The following is a 25,015-nucleotide window of genomic DNA, read 5'->3' as shown; positions in this document are numbered from 1 at the left end:
CTACTCATTACAAAAACATACATTAATATCTTTGCTTGCTGTTAGCCTAAGTTAATATTCATTTTAGTAGTGAAACTCTGATTTCGATTATCAAAAAACAAATTATCCTGAATTTCAGAATGTTGAACATGCATGAAAAAGATTCAGGAAATAGCTACATAATTTGTTTCCTCTTTTTCAGAAGCTATCTCTGCTCATACTTTAACACAGTTTTCCCTAAGAGTAAAACACACAGTTAGCAAGTTATGTGTTTACTTCTGAACCTACTTCTGATAAAAGCTGTTTATTCCAGAACTTGAAGCAGAGATGGTGAGTTCACTGCCTAAAGAACAGCAAATTAAAAGTGTCTTATTTTTCAGAGAAATTAACTGCCTGCTCCTGACTTCAAATTGAGCTGCGTATCCTGAAATGTATTTGAAAATTGTATATATTTATTTATATAATTTATATATTTATACAAACTTATAACTACCAATTAACATATCCTTATTGGTTATATTGAGTTTGGTCAATACCAGACTTTTTAAATACAGGTGAAAGTTATTCTCAGTCTCTGAATAGATAATGCAAATTCAATATTTCATTATAAACAAGGAAAATATACTACAGAATAATGAATATTTTTAAGAGATACATATAATATGAAACCAATTGCTTTAGAAAGTTCTATTTTTTAAAAATCCATTAAATTTTGATTTTATAAGAGCTCATAATCTTATCAATTTTTAAATGATTTAATTATGTTAAAATGCAGTATTACAATCACATTTCAGATATGCGGCTTTAATACCATCTTCCTATTTTTCAATGAAGAAATTGCTCTGAGATAGTCTGATTTTCTACAAATCTTTAAATGTGGGAGGTCCTTTAGGCAATTCCAGCAAAGTGCTCTGTGTGTCAAGTATGTTTATGTTCTCTGCTTCACCTTAAAAAAAAATTTAAAAAGGAAAAAAAAACAGTAAAAAAAAAAAAAAAAGAAAATTAAAGCAAAAAGGGGTCCGTTTTCTCAGTTTTACAGCTAGAAAGCAAAGAAGGGAAAAAGCTTAAGAAACTGATTTAACCATTCTTGTTCAGACCACATTAGCAAAATAGCAGTCATAGCTATGTATTTTATAAATAAGCTGGTCAATATACCAGCATCTCTGAGGAATTTTGGACTGGTGGGGTAATTAGGAATCTGAGAAGAAAGTGGATCAGACATTCACATGAAGGTGTACATAAGCTTTAACAAGTAAACTTGTACACAGTATCACAGATGTACCATATTTGGGCACAATCTTTCTTCATGCCTCAAGACTAGCCTAAAAGGTGTCAGAATGTGGGCAGCACAGGACTTGAAGAAGCATTGCTCAAAGCCCACTGCTCACAAAAAGCTTTGCTAAGACAGTTACCTAAACAAAAAGCATAGCAGGGAAAAGTTGTAGAGTGCAGAATGCTCTGGGTAAGGCTGGAATGAAAACATCTAGGACAGAGAATCCAAAAAACAAAGATACAGACTGAACATCTTACATAGGTTGTGGTGGTCTGATTGAGATATAAGAAGAGATGAAGATTAGGCAAAGAATGCATTTGTTTTGGCTGATGCCATTTGGCACAACACCAACAATCTTGTTTATCCATGTCTTAAGTCCCAGCTTTATGATTCTTATAGCAGTGGTTTGAAACTGTATTTATGTGTGATCAGCCTGACTAAATATTGCAATGCAGTCAGGATTATGGTCATTCTATAAAACAGGTCTGAGTGCTGAAATCTTCCAGCTGTAAGTTTTATAGTATTAGAGTGCCTGGGCCCATCAGTAATATCCAACACTGGTTACCACTCCCACAGTGTCAGTCAGTTGCATATAGCATCTGATTATGAAATAGCAAGAGATCTTGGGGACAGAGATTTATAGATAGACAAATCTCTATGCCTGTCCCTCACCTGTACTAGAGGATATTGCCCCACTGACTGCTCAGGACACAAGGACTCAGCTATCTAAATCTCAGAAAAGGTAGCCAGAGCTCCATTGCTTAGTGGAGAAGTTCTGTGCAATTAGAGGCTGGCCATAAAATCCATCCCCTCCTCTAATAATTTGTGTGGAAAACATCAGCAGTGTATGCCTGGACTAGGAGGAAAAACAAAACACCAAGGCCAAGATCACAGACAGCAGGTTAATTCTTTGTGTCCTCAGAGGTTTAGAAAAGATAGTTTGACAGTTGTTCTGTAACCCTGACATACCCAAAAGATTAGGTTGTGATACACAGTCCTGGAAACTTAGGGCTTTTCTGCACAAGCAGAACTCAAAACAGGTGTTTCCCCCTATGTCTTCAGTTTTGGGTTTTAATTAGCCCAAGCTATAAAGCAGGAAAAAATACCCTTCCAATATTTCAGTGTGGAAGAATACTAAAATAATGAGATAATTTTTGGTCAAGTAGGCTAGAGACAGAAGAAAATGTTAACTGTAAGCAAGATCAGAAACAAAATGCCTAACGAAAGAGAAATAATGAAACCTTTCAGGGGTATAAAATGATGCCAAAGGATGAAAGGCAGCAGATGCAGATGTTATGTGATTAAGTTAGTTCAGATACAAGGTTTGCCATGCAGCACAGAAATAATTGCAGATTATCTTAGGAGAGGGAATTAGCTATGAGGTTGATGATAGGTGTATGCTGGAAGAAAGAGACCATTTAAAGAAAGAACAGTAAAGGGAATGGTGCATATATTCATTATTACACCAGAGAGATTAAGCATGGCATGCACCAACAGAATAAATAGACAAGCAGAGAAATGGTTGCAAAGGTATGGGAGTGAACACAGGGATCAGTTGAGTATTGAGAATAAGCATTGTGGCTGCAGGTCAATTGTGTCATAAAACCTTCTCTTCAACTACGTAATTTTAACCATAAAATAAAAATGAACTCCTGAACCTGACTTCCAGACCAGATTCATCCAGGCTATTCCACTTCCTTTTAATCCAGTGCTGATATTGGTAATGAGTTTAATTTCCTTCTCTTACTTTCCTTTATCTTATCCTGTAAGTAGGATTTGTAGACCCAAATCTCTCACATCTTTTTACAAAGCTAAACAAATTAATCACTTTTTTTTTCTCTTGCAAGGCAGTTTGTCATTCCCTAATAGTTTTAGATCTTCAGTATAAGTACAGATTCCCTTTCCAGAAGTGATCTGAATTACATGTAAGTTTCCACAGGAGTTATTATTTTCCTGCACCTTCCCATCTGTACTCTATTTGTACTAAGTTTGTGAAATATGCATCCCTGGATATATTCAAAAGCCTTTTGGACATTTTCCTGGGCAATTGGCTATGGATGATCCTGTCTGAGCAGGGGGCTTGGACCAGACAACCTTCAGAGATTCCTTTCAACCTCAACCATGCCATGATACTAGGAAACCTCACTTGATGTTTCTAGTTGATGAAACTTGATGTTCTAACTTGATGTTAGAAACTTGATGTTTCTAAAAGAAAATTTTATTTTCTATTTGGTTCCACAGTTTCTTTTCTGCAAAACATTTTCACAAGCCTTGCATACTGCTGAAGTTCTTCTAATGGATCTGAAGTGCTGAAGATGACTTTTCCTATTTGGAAAGCAATAGGATACCACATTGCCCCTCTTCAACCTATACAGGACCACATGGTACACAGTAAACACATTATATATAAATCCTAAATTCAAAGTACTAATTCTGCTCTGTGTGTACTAATGTCCTTTTCAACACTTTGATTTCCAAGAACTACCCTTTCTTCCCTATGCTTAAGTGACTCTTCATATTAAAATCCAGAGAAGTTTGTTTAATGGTGTTGGGGAAATGTTCACAGGTATACAATCCTGCATCACCTAAATGTATTTGCACCTGCATGCAGCAGGAATTACAGCAGATTTTGTCTAATTAACCTACCACTATTTTCAGTGAAGCATACAGAGTTAGGAAACCTAAGTGTTAGATCTGGAGACTAAAGACTAAGTGCTGAAACAGATTTTTATTTTGTTTCAATATGGTTGTGCAGACAAGACAACCAAGCTAATTAACTAAGTTAATTTGTGAAGGTGTCAAGCCATGGCCTGATGCTGTTTTCACTTACAGTCAACACTCACTGAGCCAGTCTCCTTCACTAGGAATCAGAGATAACATAAATGCATCTCCATAAACTTCAACACAATGTATATCATTTAATCACATAGACAAGGGACAACTACGAGGCAAGACCCCACTTTCCAGGACTTATCTTTCTTCAGTCTCAGGAGGACACTGTAGTAAGATCATCACCTGAGGACCGTGTTTGGTCATCAAGATGTAAGGCCATGATTCATATCTGTATTCCTTTTATTATCCCTAGCCCTTTCCCCAGAAAAATAGCAGCGGAGTAGAATATAGAAGTAAATCACTACATCTGTCATTTCTCCCAAATAGTCAATTCTTACATCAACTGTGTTTATAACCTTAGCATTCAAATATTTTAAAAACAAGAAGAGAAAATTACAACAACTGAAAAGAAATGCTGTAGAAGTATAGTAAGTACCCTTGACTAGCAAAATACCTGACTTCAACAGAAGGAAAAAAATTAGACATAATATTATATCTGTCAAAAACCCATCAAATATCTATTACAAGTTTTCTCCCAGACATTAAAAAAAAAAAACATAACAGGTTATCTGAAGCTTGGTTCTCTGTGAGAACAGAACAGAGTTACATACCTTTAATCCTTTGCAATAGTGTCCCATAGCCCATATCATAATGATAGGAAAATACAAAGCTTAAGGGAAGTATTGGCAGTAAAACTGCTGGGTTCTTCCCTTTTATTGCTCTGTGCCAGAAGAAAGAAAAAAATATTTAGGCTATTCAGCACATGAGCACTGTTACTTTAGGCTGACCTTGACTGTCTTGTGTATCCTTCTAAAAATCTTTAATCTCTAATAGAGCAAGTCTTTATTTCCTCAGAAACATTTGTCTTCTGGTTGCCTTTTTTCTCAACCCAAAAGTATTTTAAAAATGCAGTAGTAATTTTTGAAAATACCTAACAAATATGGGATAATCTAACTCATTTAGCATGCATGTGCAGTGCCATATACCCAGCAGCAACATGTAACAATGTGGATTCTGTGTTCGTTTCCAAATGCTACATAGAACCCATAATGCATAAGGTGCATTTAATCTTCACTATATATAAACCACAAATATTTCCTAGTTTCCTCTAAACATGTTACAGCCCAAGAAAACATTATCAACCAAAAGGACTGCAGGGCAAGTTTTTCCTTATGCAATATAGCTTTATTAGCCAGGTTTCTTTTTCCATTGGGTCAGTTGATTCAAATTTAACTGAGTAGACTTGAGAATATGTCCACTTGTTCACTGCATTAAAAAAATCCAGATGGAGGATGTGCAACTCACTAACATTAAATCTCAGTACAGACAAGAAAATAGCATGGCATTTAAATACTCTCTCCTCTTCCACACACAACTTTTATTTTGTACTGGACTTTTTGTACTTCAGATATTTTATTGCCATTTTATTGTCAGCTCATGTCTCTGCTTTTAAATAAATCTGCAGTACAGGCATAACCAGAACACATTCAAAGCAGACAGAATTCAGAGTCCATTTGTCATTTGATCAATCTCTGAGCAACTACTGGATAAAAATAACTACTTTTAATGCAAAACCAAGACCCAGCAAAATAGAAATATATAATGTAATATATTTTCTGTTAGGGAATAAACTTCATACCCAGTTCTTAAAACTACAGCAACAAGTCCAAAAAATGTCCCAAAATATTTGAGAAATTCTCATGTTCAAGCAATCTGCATGGCTGTTTGTCTCTCTCTCATCAGGTTCTGCAGCACTAGTTGCTTTCCAGCTAAAGAAGAGAGGCTGGTTAAACAAAATTAAGTCATCCATTTATTCTGAAGATTGACTCAATCTGTCAGTGGTCTATAAATCCAAAACACTAACTAAGAAGGCAATCTTTCATGGCTTTTATTGAGAATGGCCTTCTTCAGTAACAGTTTCTACCAAAAAACATTTAGGTCAATTAGCAAATGCTTTTATGCAGAATCTTTCTAATTGTGCTTCTAAGGTCCAGACAACCGAAACTGAAGTGTTAGGTTTTGAGTCGGACCCAAGTCTCAGCAAGACTCTCTAGATTAAGACTCTCTGACCTTCGCATTTCCATGGTGATTCATACAGTACCTGCTTCCCCAATTCATTCCGCTTAATTCTAATTTAGTTGTAATAATTTTAGAGTCAATTTTGACACCTCTTTGCCCTTTGAGGATTTCCTCATCCTCATGATGCATCATAAAGCTAATAACTCTTCTGCAATACCACAGTTGCAAATACAGAAAAGCACTGTGAAGACAACAGATCTTTTATAGATAATGAATATATAGTCATAAGGAAATACTTCTGTAACTAAAATTAAAAACAGTAAAAAAGTACAATCTAGTCAATATATTCACACCTCCAGGAAGAACTTTTTATGGTACAGAAGAATAAAAAAGCAGATTATTAATTTTTTTTTAAATTACATGTCTCATCTAAACCTACTGGTACATTTTCATTAAGTAAGGTAAATTCAGTATTTCTCAAAAATTCCTCTCAACTATACAGAACACACAAAAAAAATCCTTTTTAGAGTGATGAAAAAATAATGTGCGAAAAATAAGCAGTCTGAAAAGTGGAGAAGTTAGTTAACAGAACAAGAAGTCTTCTGCGCAGCAATGTTTATAACTCATCTTGTGGGGAAAAAATTGAACACGTGGGTTTGTATGTCTAGGCTAGCTAACCAAGTTGGATGAGAAGTTCAACAAGGTACAGGAAACAGCATACCAGCTGCTTAAATGAGTGTATTCTAGGGAAGAAAGAACAAAGACTGAATTCAGAAAGTTCTCTTCTATTGAATCTCTAAAAGTAATTAAATATGTTCTTTTCTCCTGCTTTCTAATTCAAGAATAATTTAAAGGATTTGTAATTACTTAAGGTTTCCACCCATTTATTCACCTCCATTACTATTGATTTAGCCTGAACAGAACAATTTCTGTTAAATTGTTACTAATTATTTCTTCAGACTATGTTGATCTTGCTATCTTATTTACAAGTTCATTCAGTACCTAGATAGGTAGAAATAATTTTGAGACAGCATAATGAAAAAAGGACAGATCTAATTACATATAATTGTACACAGTAGGAAAAACAACATTCACTATAGTCTCACAGTACTATTTCATCTGTTTCTCTTTCCTCAAGACTTACATTGCAATTGTCGTTCTCACAAAAAATATCAACAGGCTTTGCCTTTCTGATAGCCATAATTTTCAGATTGCTTTGTTTTGGTTTTCTTTTTTTTCAGAAGAAGTAATTATATAATGGCTGACAAACCACTTAATAAAATATCAAAATAATTAGATTTTATTTTGTTACCTACAAGACAGTTGGAAATTCTAAAATAAACAAGTACGCTGCCCATTAATTACACCCATTTTGGTCCCAAATATCCTGAGCCTGGTAAATTGCTGAGGGCTGACGTGATAGGATAAAATAATGGCATGTAATATCCATTTAATGACTTTATTTTCATCTTCAGTGTGATTATAGATGTAGTTTCCACATATGTGAAAAATATTAAGGGATCCTTTGTTTGCCTGTCAGCACAGATAAGGGCCTGTGCTTCCAAGATGCACACCATTACCCTAAATGAGCTTCAATTTGAAGAAGCACATGGTAAGGAAGTGGGACAAGGATGTGCTGATGAAATATAGGTCTTGCTAAAAGGGAACAATGGAGAAAAAGAAAACCAGACAGTTTAGCATGTATATCTACAAGTAGTTAATATAAATAACCTACTATAGTTGAAAACCATTTGTTTTCTATATTATAGACAGCAGCCAGATAACATTATCAAACATTTTTTCATATTCTTTTCTAACTAGATGTTTTTTCTTTCACTTGAGAGAAACAATCCTCAATTTTCTCCATCAAAAAATAAGTGGTACAATGCAATGCATAGAAAAATGCCTGTAATCCCTTTTCTTTGAGCAAACTTCTTCTACGTAGATGTAAAATTTAAACCAGATGAAACACAATACTGTACTTAAATTAATTTCTTAAAAAAAGATGTGTTGGAGGGAAGTTTTAGAATTATGAATCTTAGAGATGAACATTCTCTTTGTACATGGCGAAATGGGACAGCCAAGAAACAATGGTTTCAGAGGAATACTAATTCACAGAAGGCAGTAAAAAGCAGGTCAAGGTCAAGTGACATTTGGCTAAAAGAATAATTTAATTCTTACTTTTATTGAAGTTTTATGATATTACGATGAATAGTTTACAAGACCTATTTTGTCCATAAACTTACAATGTAGCACCAAGAAAGCCCTGAGATGAGTTTGGGCATCCTAAGTAAGCTACAGTACTGATGCAGAGATCTGTAAAGCAATTTTTATTTAGTCATAATTTATAGAGAGAAAACTTAGTAGCAATACATGAACACGTGCTCCAAAACCCCTTTGAACCTATGTGGTTTTATGCCTTAAGATCTACCAAGAACTAGTTGTTCATCAGTTTAACGCCAGCACATCAGGATATCTTGGTCATTGAAAACTTGAAGTTGACCTTAAGGCAGTCAGGATTTGAAAACATATGTATTTAGGAAAAGACTCAGGAGTCTACCACAAAAAACTGCTTGAAATTAGATGAAAGAAAACCAAACCATGTTTGACTGCAGTTCAAATCAATATCCCATTTTCAGCTGTTAATTTCCTAGTAATTGTGTCTTATTTTCCTCTGCATGTGTCCTATTGAAAATGTCAGCCACACTGGGATAGTGAAAGACTTTTGATCTATTAACATGCAGATTTTATGAAAAACACGAACTCCTATTGTCTTAGGACTTACTTTACAATAATTTTTAAAATTACTTCTTTTCTCATTATGGCAGAACAGAAGTAAGAATTAAGAACAGTAGGTATTAATTTTTACTGAAAAACATTTTATAAAATTTTATAGGTAATAAGATAAAAAAAAGTATGTCATTCAGACTTAGAAGAGATAGGCAGTAGTTTATTTAGAAAAGCCTTACTGATGGGAGAAGCTGATTATTGAGAAAACAAGCCTCAGGTGCACATCACAGATATCAGGTGAACAACCATTCACCATACAAGTGCCATGTCTTAGGGAACAAATTCTACTTCATTTTAAGTACACAAATGGCCCATCTACATAGCCATAAAAACTTCAATAGGAATGATTTATGTGACTATACTTGCACTAAAAACTACAGATAAAGGATCTGAAGTGTAGCTTTAGAAGAGGAGGAAGAGAGATACTGTAATTTTCCTAGCCAGGTTGCTGTGCATAGCACAAGAGAGCTGAAGCTGTAATGTGGATGCATGGGTGCACATCCAAGCATGCTTTTTAATTACTTGTATCCTGTAACAATCAGACCATGATTTTATAGACACAGTTAATATAATAATAAAGAAGTCACAATAGCAACTTCTATATTGGCAAAAAAAATTGATTGCATAATTTAAAAAATTAAGTACAGTATTTCAAAATAAATGGGTACTAGCAGCAAGTGACATTTTAAATTTTATAACACTCTCAAGAGGACCCAATTAGAAATAACTTTCCCATTTTAAATACAGCTAGTAGTTTCTCAACACTGTGTAAGCAACTGTAAAGGCTGATTGGGATTTTGAAGTCTGCCACACAGAAACTGTTAGAGTAAAAGGAAATCAATGTTACAAAATGAATCATGACAGATGAAGAGAAGTGAGGCACAGAGGGAAAAGGTCAGTTACTGTGAAACTGATAATGCTAATAAACTAGTCAGTGGTAACGATCCTTATCATTTCTACTGATTATTCTTCAGACTGCCACAGTGATGTCAAACCACACAAAAGAGCATTTATACCATCATTTCATTGATTAAAATCCAGTGGGAGAAAATTCTCATCTGAAATAATTTAATCGACTTTGATAACTTGCAGAAAAAACCCTCTCTGGATTACAAGTCACATCTTCACTAGACTAGAAATTTCTCATACTTTAGACTCTTAGCTTGTTTTCTCTCTTCCATATTCAGATGTTGTAGATGAAATGGATGCTACTTTGATTTTGTATCCCCAAATGGGATGGAAGGTGGTGCACAAATACTCAATAGAAATGAAAAGCAGAGCCACTGCAAAATGCTCTCTTCTTCACTGCCCACATGCATTAAACATAGTTTCAATGGTATATTTTGTGTGAGTCTGTGTGTCTATGCAGAGGAAGACACAGTAATCACCCCTCATTAAAGAGGCAATTTGCAACCCAATATGCTTAATGGCTCTCCTGGGAGATATGCTCTTTTACCCAACCTGTCTAAAATATTGGGCTGGACAAACAGCTTGAGAGCAGTCATGGCAGTAAACCTATAGAGAACATATTTCATGTCACTATCATTAAGACATAATTATACTGATGTACTGGTAATCAGATATTTGGACAGGAAAGGAATTAACTACCTTATAAGAAATAATCAAATAGACACTATCTCTGCTTAAGTTCTGAAATCCAGTATATAAATCTAAGAAAACTGAAACTTGAAGAAGCTTTTGGGATACCCTTACACTCATGTAAAAGAGCTCTCCAGTTTTGTAACAGGTTAATACATCTGTTACAGGCCATGGCTACTCTGCCATAATAGGTTATTTTCACTTACAGTTTTTCTTATTTTTCACTTACAGACACTCTGAAAGCATTCTTTTAAAAAGTACTAACTTTTAGCTTCTGAGGACTCAGAGCTGCAATGAAAAATAAGACTTATATTTTAAAAAAATGTGACAATCACACATAAAAAAAATCTGCCAATCCCTTCCAAAACATGTATGAAAGTTAGTGTGTAGATAGTACAGCTACATGTGGCATTTTATTGGCAGATGAAAGTTTAAAAGCTCATGTGACTTATCCTCAGTGTCCTTCTTTCCAATCAGTAGGTAAAACAAGAAGCTGCTGCAAATGGTTCTTTGGCAAAAATAAATGAAAAATAGAATAGTGATATCTATCTCTACACCTCCATTTTAAGCCACAGAGCAATTAAAATTATTAGCACTGCAAGAAACTGCACTTTAAAAAGAAAATTTAGTTTTTAAAGCTTCCCCATGCAAAGACAGATTGCAAATAATTTACAAGCAAAGGGTTGTCAGAAAAAGAAAAGGGTCTCACAATATTAGCCACAAGCCAGAATGTAAACTTCACTGAAAAAAAGTCACACAGAATCACAAAATATTCTGAGTTGGAAAATATTCTGAGACCCACCAGGACTGAGTCCCTACCCTTAACTGCATGGTCATGGATGGAACCCATGACCTTGGTGTTATTAGCACCAAATCCTTTATATTCCTTTTGTTGTCAATAAGGTACTGAAATTGCACTCTTTATAAAGAAGAAATAATATCAAAAGCCCTTAAATCCATGTGAGATTTTGTGCTGCACAAAGGATAGACTCAATCTAATGGGCAAAGCATGAAGGTAAAATTTCTTGGCAGTAACCCAGCACTCTTATTTTTCTTCTGTGTAGCTTTTAGGCAACAAACATGCAGCAGAGTGCAGAAGGGCATCCACCACCTCCATTTAATAATCTTAACAACAAAAGTAAGTGAAGTTTTAAGGTACTGTTACCAGCATTCAGAATTCTCAGAAGTTTTATACAAGCTTTATAGAGACAAACAAAAGTCATTGAATAGCTAGTTATGTAAAAAGCAGGTATCAATGTTCAAGGAACAGTAAAATAGATCAAGACATATAAAACAAAGTTAATGTTACAATATCAAGTCATTTCAATATCTGACTAATGACTGAATAAGAGCTTTCCCCCACCCCCCGCAAACTTAACATTCAGGAAATAGTATTTCATAGAAAGCAAGTAAAAGACTAAATTTTACTTCAGTGGACTTAACAAAAGACTAAAATGATGGGTTTGCTCTACTAAGAGGAAAGGAATTATGGAAAATTTGTTGTGTCACAGGAAGCAGCGTAGAAGGCATTTTTTCTTTGAAGTCAGTTAAATTCCTCCAACAAATTGAGACTTAACATATAAAGGTAAGCTGGAGGTGCACCTCCAAGCAAGACAAAATTTGCAAGCTATATTCACAATGATATGTACTAGTCACAGATATTCCCCCCCAAAAATGCTGGTATAATTGATTCAACTGAATAAATTTAATTAATATTTGTCTCACTACTAGTGTGCAGCAACCAGTCTGTTTTGCATCTTTTGCTGGTAGTCATTACATATTAGAAATAGCTATTAAAATCTGCTCTTTGTTAACCACTTCATTTGTTTCTTTACAGTGATCAGGCAGAGTATACAATCTGTCAGCTAATACCAACCAAACTGGCTTTTTTCCTACAAGACAGATGGTTCTAATCTTCCTCAGAACAGGTATCATTTATCTTCTTCTGTTCCATTTGATGAGCAGAAACTAATAAGGATATAGAATTGTTACCAGAGAGCATTTATTTCCCAGAATTAAGCCCAGATCACCGAAGGGGCAAAACGATTTATGTAAGGCTTCAAGACAAATGCATTAGTGATGTCGTAAACGCTACTAGTATCTTGTCAATAGAAAACAAATCTAGCTATTTCCCACCCCAAAGGGAAACAGATGGTAGTAATCTGGAAAGGCAAAACTTGCTTACATTTTACTTCATGAGAAAGAATGGGAACAATTGGTTTCATTTTAATAGAACTAAAAAAAAGTCTTTTTGACTAAATTTCACTGAAAACTTTGTGGAGGAGAAGGTTAGTGATTTACAAGACTCTGAAGAAAATGACTCAGTGTCTGAGACATTAAGAGAAATTAAATTTTTCAGGTATCATGATAGAGGTGGTTGATCTTTTACTAACAAAGATAAGGTGACAAATCTGTAGATGGAAAAATGTCATCACAAAAAGTTTTATTAGGCACAGGAAGAACTGCAGAAACCTGTGTCAGTACTTTCCTTTTTTTATCAATGGAAGTGAAGAAGCAGGAAAAAAATTTTCTTGTTCAGAAATTTGCTGGCATTTTAACAGTAGCCATTTTTCCTGCCAAGAGTCAAAACATAGCACACATATGCATTTCAAGCACCACTTCATTTTAAGATCAACTGTTAAATAATTTATATCATTTTGACTGAGTAATGCGTTAGTAGAATTTACTAAGGAGAAAAAAAAAAAAAACAACCAAAAAACAGAACCCCAAAATTGTATTTGTAAATATAATCCTCTTTAAATGAAGGAGATGTTATCTCCCCCCTGCCCTTACTCATACTCTCTTTTTCATTCCTACCTATAGCTCATTACTCAAGAAGAATCCCAGAATAAAGGACCAGCAAATATGCAAGAACAAAAAATAGGCTTATGAGGTGCAGGGCCAGGAGTTGGACATGATGATCCTGATGGGTCCATTTCACTCAGCATATTCTATGATTCTATGAATTCCTTGTACCTGTTTAAGATGGAGTACTAAGACTGAGCCTACTAGGTATCAAAAAGATCTTAATGATTTTGTTTTTCAAAAATTTTGGTTTTTCCTCATCCAATTTCTATTAACATTTTGCATTTGTCTTTAAGAATGTGGTCCAGTGTCTAGTTTCTAATAAAACCTCTACTGACCTATCTTAATATTATCTGCACATTCCTAATATATTTTTAATTCTAAGGAATTTAAAACTAACTGAGGAGAGGAGATCAGAGGAGACCTATGAGCTGTCTGATAAATAAATCAGGTTTTCCTCATCTCTCACTCACAAAATTATCAGTATCTGTAGTAAAGGAAGTCCAGCAAAGTGCTACGTGTAGAATCCATGATTCAGTTCAAATATCACAAAACCAATAACTTAAGGAAGGTGTACATTTGTACAGAAACATTATCTTCTTAAATATGCAGATACAAATAGTGCTTGTAGTTTATCTCTGCTAAATGTGTAATCTCATTTTTCACTTGAAGATATGTTTTAAATGCTTCAGTTGTCTCTTTTACTATACATATTGTCTCTTTTACTCACATATTACCATAGCAACTTCACTAGAAGTTTCTTAAGAAGTAAGAACTTCAAAAACCACTAGAGGGTTACCTAGATTATCAAACAGAATCCAATAAGAAACAAACTTAAAACTCCTGCTGGAAGGTTCAAACTTATTTCTTACTGGGCAAACACAAATGTTACAACTTTGTACATTTTTAAAAAGACATTGAGGTGAAAAGCAAACACCAGTAATAAACAGCTGTATAACTGAAGTTACAACATCTTGTTTTGAGATACACATGAGTGTCTGGATATAAACTGAAATGTAGTCCTGCTCCATCTCTTATAATAGGTATATATTTTAAAATTGTTTTTATGTCTTTATTTCAGATTAAAAAATTGATATAATTTAGTCAAATGATATGGTCAATTAATAAGCATCTACAGGGTACTTCTATACTTTCATTTCAGATTTAAGGACAAATTGTTAAACATGAAAAGAAAACTGCCTTGTTACTTTAATTTATTGCCATTCAAAGCAAACCTCTTAAGGCAATACAATCCTGGCAGGAAGGTAAAGTAATCATGCTATGGTCTGCCTCTAACCGAGAGCTGACAGTGTAGAGGAAAGAAAATATATGATATTAAGTTGCATTTATCTATGCTTTCAGTGAGTTTTTGATACTTTTCTCCAAAACCAGATACTTTTGTCACACACCTTTTGTAACATTAAATTACATTCTAATGTTATTAATATCACATTAACATCACATTAATATCACTTTAGTATATATGATGAAATAATATACTGAAGCATTTTCTTACAAAACAGAGAGCTTTACTGCCATTTGTAGATATAGCAAACACTCACCAGAAGTTTCACTTCAATCTGATTGGTAAATGCATGTGACATAGCTTGTGCACACAGTGTACAATGCATACATGTTTCTCCACAGGCAAGAGCCGAAGAACAGATGAAAACATAGAACACTTGAATCTCATTTTCAGAAGTGGAAATCTTATGATTTATAATTTGAGTGAACTAAATAAGATGGTTTTTTTCTGCAAGAGATAAATACGTTTGGCATTTCCATGTTGTGTATTTCGCTTACAGAAGAAAATGTTGTATAATTTGTATCTATGAAAAAGCAGACTGTGGCTTACTGAACCAGAGGATGAGTTTCCCTAGCAATGTTTTATACTATCTGCCCACTTAGTCCACAATTTTAACTAATTGAGGAAGAAATGCCTTTAGTTTTTATTTCCTTTATTAATTTGCATCACTGCCAAAACTTCAAAAGAAGCTGTTAAAAGAAAGCAGGGTTGGGGGGGGGGGAGGGGGCAGGGAAAGACCATGAAACAGAATGGGGGAAAAAAAAAAAAAAAAAAAAAAAAAGAAGTATAAAAGTATCTACTGAGATACAGAACTATAGAGGATTTTCCATACCACCATCTGGACCTAATTTAAATAGGATAATATAGTTTTATCATGACTCAAAATAAACCTAGATGATGTTAGGGACCACAAAAGAAAGAAAAGATTTTAAAAACCAAGGAAAGATTGCCATGGATTTTCAGGGAAAAAAGAAAAAAAGTACTACCACTGCACTGTCAAAACACAGAAAAATAAGCCCTTACTTTTCTAGATTTACTTGATCTTGTTTTTTTTGATCCTGTTCTTTTTTAACCAAGGAGTATAGAATCTTTTCCATGCCCACACAGGGCGCATACAGGGAGCAAGTCTACAAACTCTCAAAGACTAACTGCTGTGAAAGCAGATCTATGACTGTTTCCTGGCTATCCAATATTACCTGGGGAAAAGAATGCACTTTAGAGTCTAACATAATAAAATAGGAAGAGAGGAGGGATGGCAGCAGACTGGGATTGAGACTATCCAGAGATTCATGCTGTAGACAGGTTATAATAAAACACTTTTATTATTGGTAAATACAAGATCTGTCAGAAGTATATTATTTTTCTAGCATGTTTATTTTCTTACAAGTTTAGTGGCTCCCATCAAAGACTAATTTGGGGGACTGTATTTGACTCCTGAAAGCAATGATGCTTTCCCACTGAGAAGACTATCTTTTTGTCTGATAAGAAATCCTCCTGCTGGGAAGGAAAAAAAAACCCAAAAGTCCACTAGAAAAACCCTCCAAATCACTCTGACTGCAACCCCCCAAAAACAGTAAAACAATGACATGCCCTAAGCACTAACTGCTTTCTTTTGTTGCCAGCAGTTTCAGCGATTCTTGGCTCCTCCTGTATAACTTATTCTTAAAAGTTACACTACTCAAGAATTTCAATCCTCCAATCTGACACTGAAAGACTGGCAGATCCGATCTGCTGTAATCTCAAAGCAATACTTTTTTAATGTGTTTTGCTTAAATAATGGTTATAACCTAGTACTGAAATATCTGATTTCAACTGACTTATGTATGTGCTAATGCTGGATATGTAATTCTACAAAAAGTGTAGTGGTAATATACATACATATATATATATATATATAAAATATATATGTATAATATATATATTATAAAATATATAATACATAATATATATTACAAAACTTCCAAAATATACAGGAGATTGAACAATTCTTTTTCAGATAACTTATTCCCACAAACAAGATTTTTTGCTTTGTTTTTGCACTCTGACAGGCAGAGCACACAGAGGTTTTAATTCCCAATTCCTTTCTCCATCCCTTGTGATGTTATTTCTGTATCATTATCACTTAACATACTTCTAAAGTCTGACAGCTGTCAGTTAAAAGTTAGACCAAGTCACATCCTGTTTCAACAGATTGCTGCTGTCCATGTGGTGCTCAGTACAAGTGCAGACATCAAGCAGTAACTGCTCATAATTCTCAGTCTGGGAAGAAATAGAGGTAAGAAAATCCTCCCTCACAGGATCCACAAAATACAGTGAGCCATAGCCTGCTTTTATGGGCATTAGAGAATCATAAAATCACTTGGATTCAACCTCAGCAATCTTGCTCAGAACAGCTATGCGATCAGACCAGAACACCAGGCTGCTGAGGGCTTTTATCCTGCCAGGACTTGAAAACCTTCAAGGATGGAAGCATCACTGAGCCTCTGCTCCACTGCTGGATTGGCCTTGCAGGTGAAAAGGTTTCTCCTTACACTCAGTCTGCACTGCTCCCCATACCCAGTTTCAATGTATACCCATTACCCCTTGCACAAATAACAAATTCAGCTCTGCATGATGGCCCTTGGATGGCCCATCTAGTACATGTATCAAGCAGTTATTCCTAACATTTTGCAGAAATGTACTCAGTTGTTTATGTCTTCCTATTTATGGCACTTTCAGCAGATTTTAGGGAGACTATAGTCTCATGAGAATCAGAGAGTAATCCACAGACTTTCTTCAGTTGTTTAAAAGAACAGCTTGATGTTTCTTCATGTATTTTTTCACTCAGATTGGTGACCTGCAGCATGCTCCCTCCACAGTGTCATGTTTTGTGCTCTCCTTTGACCTTAACTCACAAGCTGCACCTTCTCATCATGGGCATCACTACTTCCTGTCTTTCCTTCCTGTCTTCTGTGAAGAGCTAGTACCTCTCTGTTAGAGATTTCAAGTTGCATGAGCTGTCCTACCATATCTCAGTTATTACCATGACGTTGCAATACTGTGACTAGAGGCAGCTCTTGTTCTTCATGCTTGTTTCTCAGGCTGTGTACATCTGTACTTGAGCATGTACAGGCTTCCTTTCTCCAGAACCAGAAACACTGCAGAAAATCCCAGCACACTGTCTCATAAAAGCTTCTGCAAGGACTACATACATTCTAGGCTTCTTTATTAAATATCTACTGCAACAGCAAAATGCTCCTATTGCGCTGCTCTAGTAGAAACACCTTTTTTTAGGATGGCAGAACATGATTAATTTTTTGATTTGGAGAAAACACAGAGGTTTTTCATTTTCTGGACACTGGGGCTTTTTTTTCAAAACCAGAGTAAAGTGCTCTGCAATAGCTTAGAGAATCCTTTGTGTTCTATTTACTACCCTATTTAATTCATTTCTCTAGGCAGGCCTTTATGCAACACAATTGTCTCTTCCATTCTCTGACTCTGAATCAGTGCTTCTCTCCTCACTGCTTTTTTTGTAAAGTTTTCCCAGAAATGCATCTAAGTGAAAACTTCAATGGCTTGACAACATCAAGAGATGCCCTTAAACCTTAGATCTGATTGTTATACATAAAGATATTAAAACAAATCAGTCTTTCCATCCATGCCTTTCCATCTACCATCTCATAATAGAGAAAAGAGTGATACAACAAAATTACACAGTAGTCTTCAATGCAGATCTCATTATTAATGATGAAGCTAATACAAGAGAGTAAAAAAGGTCAGTTAACAAAGGACTCAGTGTATCACCAAGTATTTGTGGAGTTCCAATGAAAAAAAATCTCCTAATTAAGTAATTGAACACTTATACAATGAGATATACCTGAAAAGAGTCATGAATTATTTTAAATGCTACTAGGAATTAATTTTTTTAGTTGTACGGTCTAGAAACCACTGCTTACTATGCAGTATTATTCCTATACACATCAAGATATCTCCATGTAATTCAACTCTTATAATATCACTGGAAAAATAATCAAAATCTCTGCTATTAAAAAAAAAAATCTCAGCTTTCTCCTCTGAAGGGTTACCTTTCAAGTAGTGCAGACATGTTACATACAGGAAAACTGCGATATTTATCGGTTTCCCCTGAGTAGCGTTTCCCAAGGAAAGAAAGGAAAAGCAACTTTTTAGAGCCAAAAGCAGTGTTACCTCTATAAAAATAACTAGTGGAGTGGGGTGTCAGAGATGGGAATGGCATAATACTGACTTGGTGGGGCTCTGTTCAAAACTAAAGAATGCATTTTTGATTCCTCTATATATATATTAGGACATCTGGCTAAAATTTGGCAGGAGAACTTAGGCTTTTCTATGTGTAGTCCCTAAATTAAAAGCCTTTTAAATTGTGCTTAGAATGCCTTTTACATATCACTGCAAATATACTACTCTGAGATGCAAAGTTATTAAGCTCTGCTTTATGCAATTCTAGAATCAAATTCATTAGCAGTAAATTAAAATTTTAATCTGTACTGTGTTGTGATCTTCTACCATGATTTTTCTTCTTATAATTTTAAATAAGACTACACAGAGTATACAAGATTATTTTTGTATTTTAAATATTATTTGAAGACAATGTACTTGTATTATGCACTAACAAACCAAAAGTCTCATCACAATAAAGTCTTTAGGAAGTATCTTTAATATATCTTCACAGTATATGAACTCAGACAATTTCTTACCAAAAAAACAACCTGCCAGGGTTCTTTGTCGTTATTGGACACAAAATGAGTACACAGAAGCTTGGTAAGTTTAAAAGAGAAAAGACCTAGTTTTATTCAAATATCTGGTATTTATAGAATTCTAAAGGTGACCGTGGATTGGAAGATGGAATTAGCACCTCTCCAACCACACTGGTCCAAAGATCAATCAATCATTTCTCCCCACTCACAGAGAAATAGGTAAACTATTCTATTTATACATGAAATTGTGTGGGAACTCTGACTCTCAAATACGTAAACATTATCAGAAGGCTAAGGAAGTTTTATGAGAACTTTAAAACTTTCAAAAGAACTATAAAAGAAAACTTAACACTTTTAAAAATCAGGGCAACATAGAATGACACCTGGTTCTAGACAGTAAGGTCACTGTCTAGAAATATTAATAAGAAATATTTAAAGTGTTCTGATCCATATTGAAGAAAGCATAATCAGCCACAAATATTTCTGCATCCTTACTTGCCACTTTCAGATATGTATCTTTTTCCAGGCTGCCTTGTACATCTTAAAATGGCTTTCTTAATTGCAATAGCTTTCTTAAGGTATACATTTGGGATGCTAAAGAAAGGACAAGGAATAAAAGCCTCACAAGAACAGAAAGTACAAAACATAGTACTTTGACTAAAGTATATATGCATTTTACATATGACACTCAGAGCTCAAAAAAAAAAAAAAAAAAAAAAAAAAAAAAAAAAAAAAAAAAAAAATCTGCTATAACTGCTCTGTGGCCTGGAGACCTCCTCTCGCCTATTCAGCCTCACTAAAAGCACTCTACAAGGCCATATACTAGTCCTGAGCTGTAGATATAAGATATTTAAGTGTTTGAAAATAAATTTGCAAATCACACTTTAAGGAGCAGGCTCATGATAAAAATGAAGCCTCAACAAACTTCTACCACAGTCTCCACTTGACACAGATTGGTATTTCATTCTGGAGCCACACAAAGACAATACAAACAACTAGCAAGTCCTTCAACATCAAGGCAAACAGTTGAGTTTTTATTGTTCTTCAAAAAAGCATTAAGATACAATTTACAAGGCTGCAATCCCTTCTTTGCAGAGTTATCCCAAGAAAGGTATAAAGAAAAAACCCATGCACAACATCTTTTAATATTATTTTATGCTAAAGTAGTCAAGCTGGTTTGGCTGTCCAGGACATACCAGAATGACTCTAAAACTGACTAAGCTTTAGCAAGCACCAAAGTTTGTGATTTGTAGGGGTCTTTACCAACTTCTATCATGTTATTGCCTTCTTATTTTTGCAACTCTCTCTTTCCAACCTACAATCTTCCATATGAAATAAGTCAATCACTAAAGAGCTTTGTATTTTGTCTGTTCAGAGGACAGCATACACCTATTTGGGATTTTTTACTTTAAAAAAGTGTTCTGTCACAGAAATTAATAGCACAAAAATCTTGTTCCAAGCACTTTACAGTAATGTTATGACACTTTTTCATCTGCAAGGAGCAGAAGAAGCTTTACAGGTTCTGACTGTCTCATCAATACCTACTGTGTTTCATTCCAGGTCTACTCAAAGAGTAACTAGTTACATTCTATGCACTCTCACACCATCACTGCTAGTAGGGAAAGCATTCTGGGTGAAACAATTTTGATGACTTCTTGATCCACAACAATTGGCTTGGAGTGACAATTTTACCCTATTCCTTTAACATCTTAATGATGGGACAGTTTAAGAACATTAAGAAGCTATTAAAAGCTCCAAGAAGTTTTGATCCTACATGTTGTTTTGGGGTCAATTTAAATTTAAAACAATTCTGTACTTTTGAATATCTTATAGTAAGTACATCATATTGCTTCAAGTGTAAGCTTCTATTTTATTAATGAATATGATGGTTTTCAGAGAAAGATGGGTGAACTGATAGCATCCAAGTCCCAGTATTTCACCACAAGAATATATAAATGCTTTAAGTTAAGCTATTTCACTCTGGTCCTAGCATGACCTAACTTCTCCAAATATTTCTAGCTACAATTTTATCTAAATAAATTAGATTATACCATTTTCTACAAATAGCCTCAAAGTCTAGCAGTAAACTCCAGGTCACAGATTTTAGTCATATATGGAAAAGACAAATGCAGTCTTCCCTCTTCCCTACACTCTTCCCAAGTTTGAAGCACAGCTACATTCTTCCATCCCCTAATGACATAAAATTTAGTTCTCTTCCCTGCCCTCACTGAATCTTTTACACCTGATTCAACTGTACACTTCATGTGTTTTCAAAAGATGGGGCTTTTCTAACATGGCAGGTGTGCCTGCAAACACAGTAGGAGTCAGATATGATCAGGTGTTTGTAGTGCTAGAAAGAAATGTACTATTCTTACCACAACTACTATCAAAAAGAAGAAATACAATGCAGGCCACCTGTTGTCAAAAAGAAGAAATACAGTGAAGGGGAAGTTCCTGAAGAAAAACTTGCAAAAATTTTATATGTAATTTTGATAGGGCATTTTTGTAATTTTGAAGGCATTTTGCCTTCAAAGTTTGTTTTTTATAAATGCCTGAGCATTTGAGCTAGAACTAGCCAAGGCAAAGACTGGCATTCAAAGTCTGCAGCTACCTACAAATGTTAGCTTGAATTCAAACTCTTTCCTCAACTTTACTTACCCAACAGAGAAGCAGTTTGTGAAGCAAGCTTCCACTGTAATTTCACTATCAATCTGTTAAACTGAAAACCTTCCTGTTATTTGGATTTCCAAAAACCTTGAGGGTGGGAGTAGCACCTCTGTACAGGAGGAAAAAAAAAATTGTACACAAAACTTGTGGTTGCGTCTAAGAAACATGTAACACAGCACAGACAGAAAATGATGTCTACAAGTCATGCAAAAGGTTGCTCTTCTTTGAACACTTAAGAGTTATCCACTGTTTTATTATATCATCTTTCCTTATGCAATCTTTCTTCTTCTTAGACACATTTCCAAGGTCACCTTCAGAGTTTACTTGTGATCCTACAAAACCCACTATCTGCACACTGCTTTATAAACTAGAATATGCCATCTCCTGGCGATTTAGTAAATTAGAAGTTCATCCATCACTATTTTAAACATTCTAAAAATTTTACCTGTGTTCAATTTAAATGCAAAACTAAAGGAACCAACTCCAGCTAAACCCTTCAGATTGCATTCCAGCACTTGGCATATAAATATTATGAGTAAGTTACAAGATCTTTAACAACAAATCAGAAAGCGAATGCTATACTGTAGGTCTGTTCAGCACAACTTTCTGAACCCTAATCAAACTGTTTTTCCTTTTTCTCTGCTGTTATTTTCTTATTTTATGACAGGGAATAAAACAACCCCATGTTCTAGTCTGAGGTTTCTAGAAAAAATCAGCTGCAGATTGAACTTAAAAAAAGAACTATTTAAAAGATTTTTTTAATGGTGTGAGAGTTGAAACATATTTAACTCATATATTTTAAGAGTATAAGATCCATGTTTTAGCAACTCCATTATAACAGATTTGCTTTAACATATACATGTTTCTTAACACTGCAGTATTACAGCTCAGTAACACAGTTCAACTTCAGCATAAATGTACTTTTCAAAGTAGGTTTCCAAAACTGTTTTTAGGGTCTGGCTACTTTAATGATAGTTTCCACTTCTACAATTTGTTAAGACACTGTTGAGGAAGTCCTTTGACACACAGAACAGGTGCTTTACACACCTGAACCTGCTGCACTAGGTGACCACACAGGAACTGGCGTAGCACGTAAATGGAGCACCTTAACCCTGGGAGGACAGCAAAGCTCAGCAGGTGAAGCTGCAGTCCAGCCGTGGGCAGGCTTCCTCCGCACCGCCGCCGGCCTCTCTGTTACCTGGAGCCGCATAAACTCCTGTTGCCCTTTCAGGCTGTCGTTCATGGCCTTCGAGAAGACGAACCCCATCGCGCCCTGCAGAGCAGAAGACACGAGACGGAGGATGCCGGCGAGCCGGGAGAATCGGGTGAGGATGAGGAGGGCCGCCCCCGGGAGGAGCCTGTCCTGGGTCCCGCCCCCTCTTCCTCCCTTCCCTTTCGCCCCCTCTTCGGCTATAGAAACTATCTCAAGAAATTTGAAGAAACCCATCCCATATGAATAGACACACAGGCTCTGGTAGGTTCACTCGGGGGTGATGCATCTAGGCAATACATGTAAATCAACAAGGAAAATAATTAAAAATGTCTTTGTTACTTAACGCTTCTTTCTCTGTCTTTCATCATGTGTCAGAACGTGTTCGTGAAATCATCATCCATAATTACAGTCTGGCTTTGAAATCCAAAGAAACTAAATTTACTTACTTAAAAATATTGAGTCAGAAATTATGCTCTGTCAGTTGGCCTTTAAAACAGTGATACAAATAAGTGCTAGAATTACAGAATCACAGAATATTCTGAGTTGGAAGAGACACATAAGGATCATCAAGTCTGACTCTCAAGGAATGGCCCATACAAGGATCAAATCTACAGCCCTGATAATATTAACAGCATGCTCTAATATCCAGAATTCTTTTGGCACTAAAGAGTATCTCATTCAGTTTTCCAACTTGAGTCTGTGAGGACACACAGCACTTCAAACATCACCTCATAGTGCAATCTGACACCTTGTCTTACCACAAGAATTAATGTTTTTCCAGAAACAGTCTACTCATTCAATCTGCTGATATCTTGATCTGCACATGCTGATTTTGCCAATACGTATTTTCTAAATTCAGGCATTTTTCAAATAGTTTTGTTTTTAAACTGAGAAGACAGCTGTCTTCCCATTTTTCCTCTTTTTTTTTTTTTTTAAATTACTGGAAGAGCAAAAATGAGAAAAAAATAAGGAGAAAAAAAAAGATTTTTCTGTTATGGAAACTTGCTTAGCGTTTTTTACTTGAAGTAAAAAACTTGAAATAAAGAACTTCCAAGAACTTGAACTATTGTAGTGATATTTTGAAAATGTCTGTGACTTTTTGAAGTATTCAACAAGTGTTTAATTTCTCCCCTGGATCTCTGATGCAGCAGAGATCCAGGGGAGAAATTTACTGGTATACTCCAGCTCCACGCAAGATGGCACTACTGCACTGGCAGCCACTGACAGGTATTACTTTAACGAGACATCAGAGAGAATTGTGACTGATGGGTGTCTCACTGATAAATTTGTGAGAATATAATGTTCTTTCAAAGCAGGTTACCAAAGATACCATCCATCTTCACCCACTGAGCCCCTTGCAACCAAACAAACCATTTTGATCTGTCCAAATCTTTCATTGAGGAGTGCAGTAGACCTCTGTACTACAGCTCTGGCAAACCTCTGTGTTACAGAGATCTGCTTTCTGTGGAGGGGTTAGCATGATGGGGCAGCAGATTCCAACAATACAGGAATAGATAAGGGAGAGGTGGAGGGGTAGAACTGTGACTTATTGCTGGGAAAATGGTACAGGTTTCTGAAGAAAGGATCTAGGATTTAAGAAATAGCATGTGACGGGGCTGACCCCCAGATTGGGGTGACCCCGGGAGGTGGTAAAGTCTCTCCTCTCAACCTGGGCCTTCAAAGAAAGACTCAGTAGTCTTCAGTCATCGGGTCTCAAGGTAGTTTAGTTTACTGCATGTTATCTCAAGGCACACACACTCCCTGACATTCTCTCTGACTCCTCCCTCTGCGTCTCTCTCCATCTCAGTCTCTTTCTTTCT

General features: G+C 35.4%; 1 protein-coding gene across 1 annotated transcript; it reads right to left on the bottom strand.

Annotated features, from left to right (window-relative positions):
* Positions 1–797: 797 nt before the first annotated feature.
* Positions 798–23,249, bottom strand: PLGRKT (plasminogen receptor with a C-terminal lysine). The gene is given in 5 exon segments (XM_054003844.1): positions 798–925; positions 4,696–4,805; positions 5,724–5,845; positions 22,461–22,469; positions 23,181–23,249. Coding segments are annotated over 5 exon segments (438 nt in total).
* Between the last annotated feature and the right edge of the window lie 1,766 nt (positions 23,250–25,015).

This window comes from Vidua macroura, chromosome Z (genome assembly GCF_024509145.1).
Source record: "Vidua macroura isolate BioBank_ID:100142 chromosome Z, ASM2450914v1, whole genome shotgun sequence".
NCBI classification, from domain to species: domain Eukaryota; kingdom Metazoa; phylum Chordata; class Aves; order Passeriformes; family Viduidae; genus Vidua; species Vidua macroura.
This window is presented reverse-complemented; position numbering and strand designations above follow the sequence as displayed.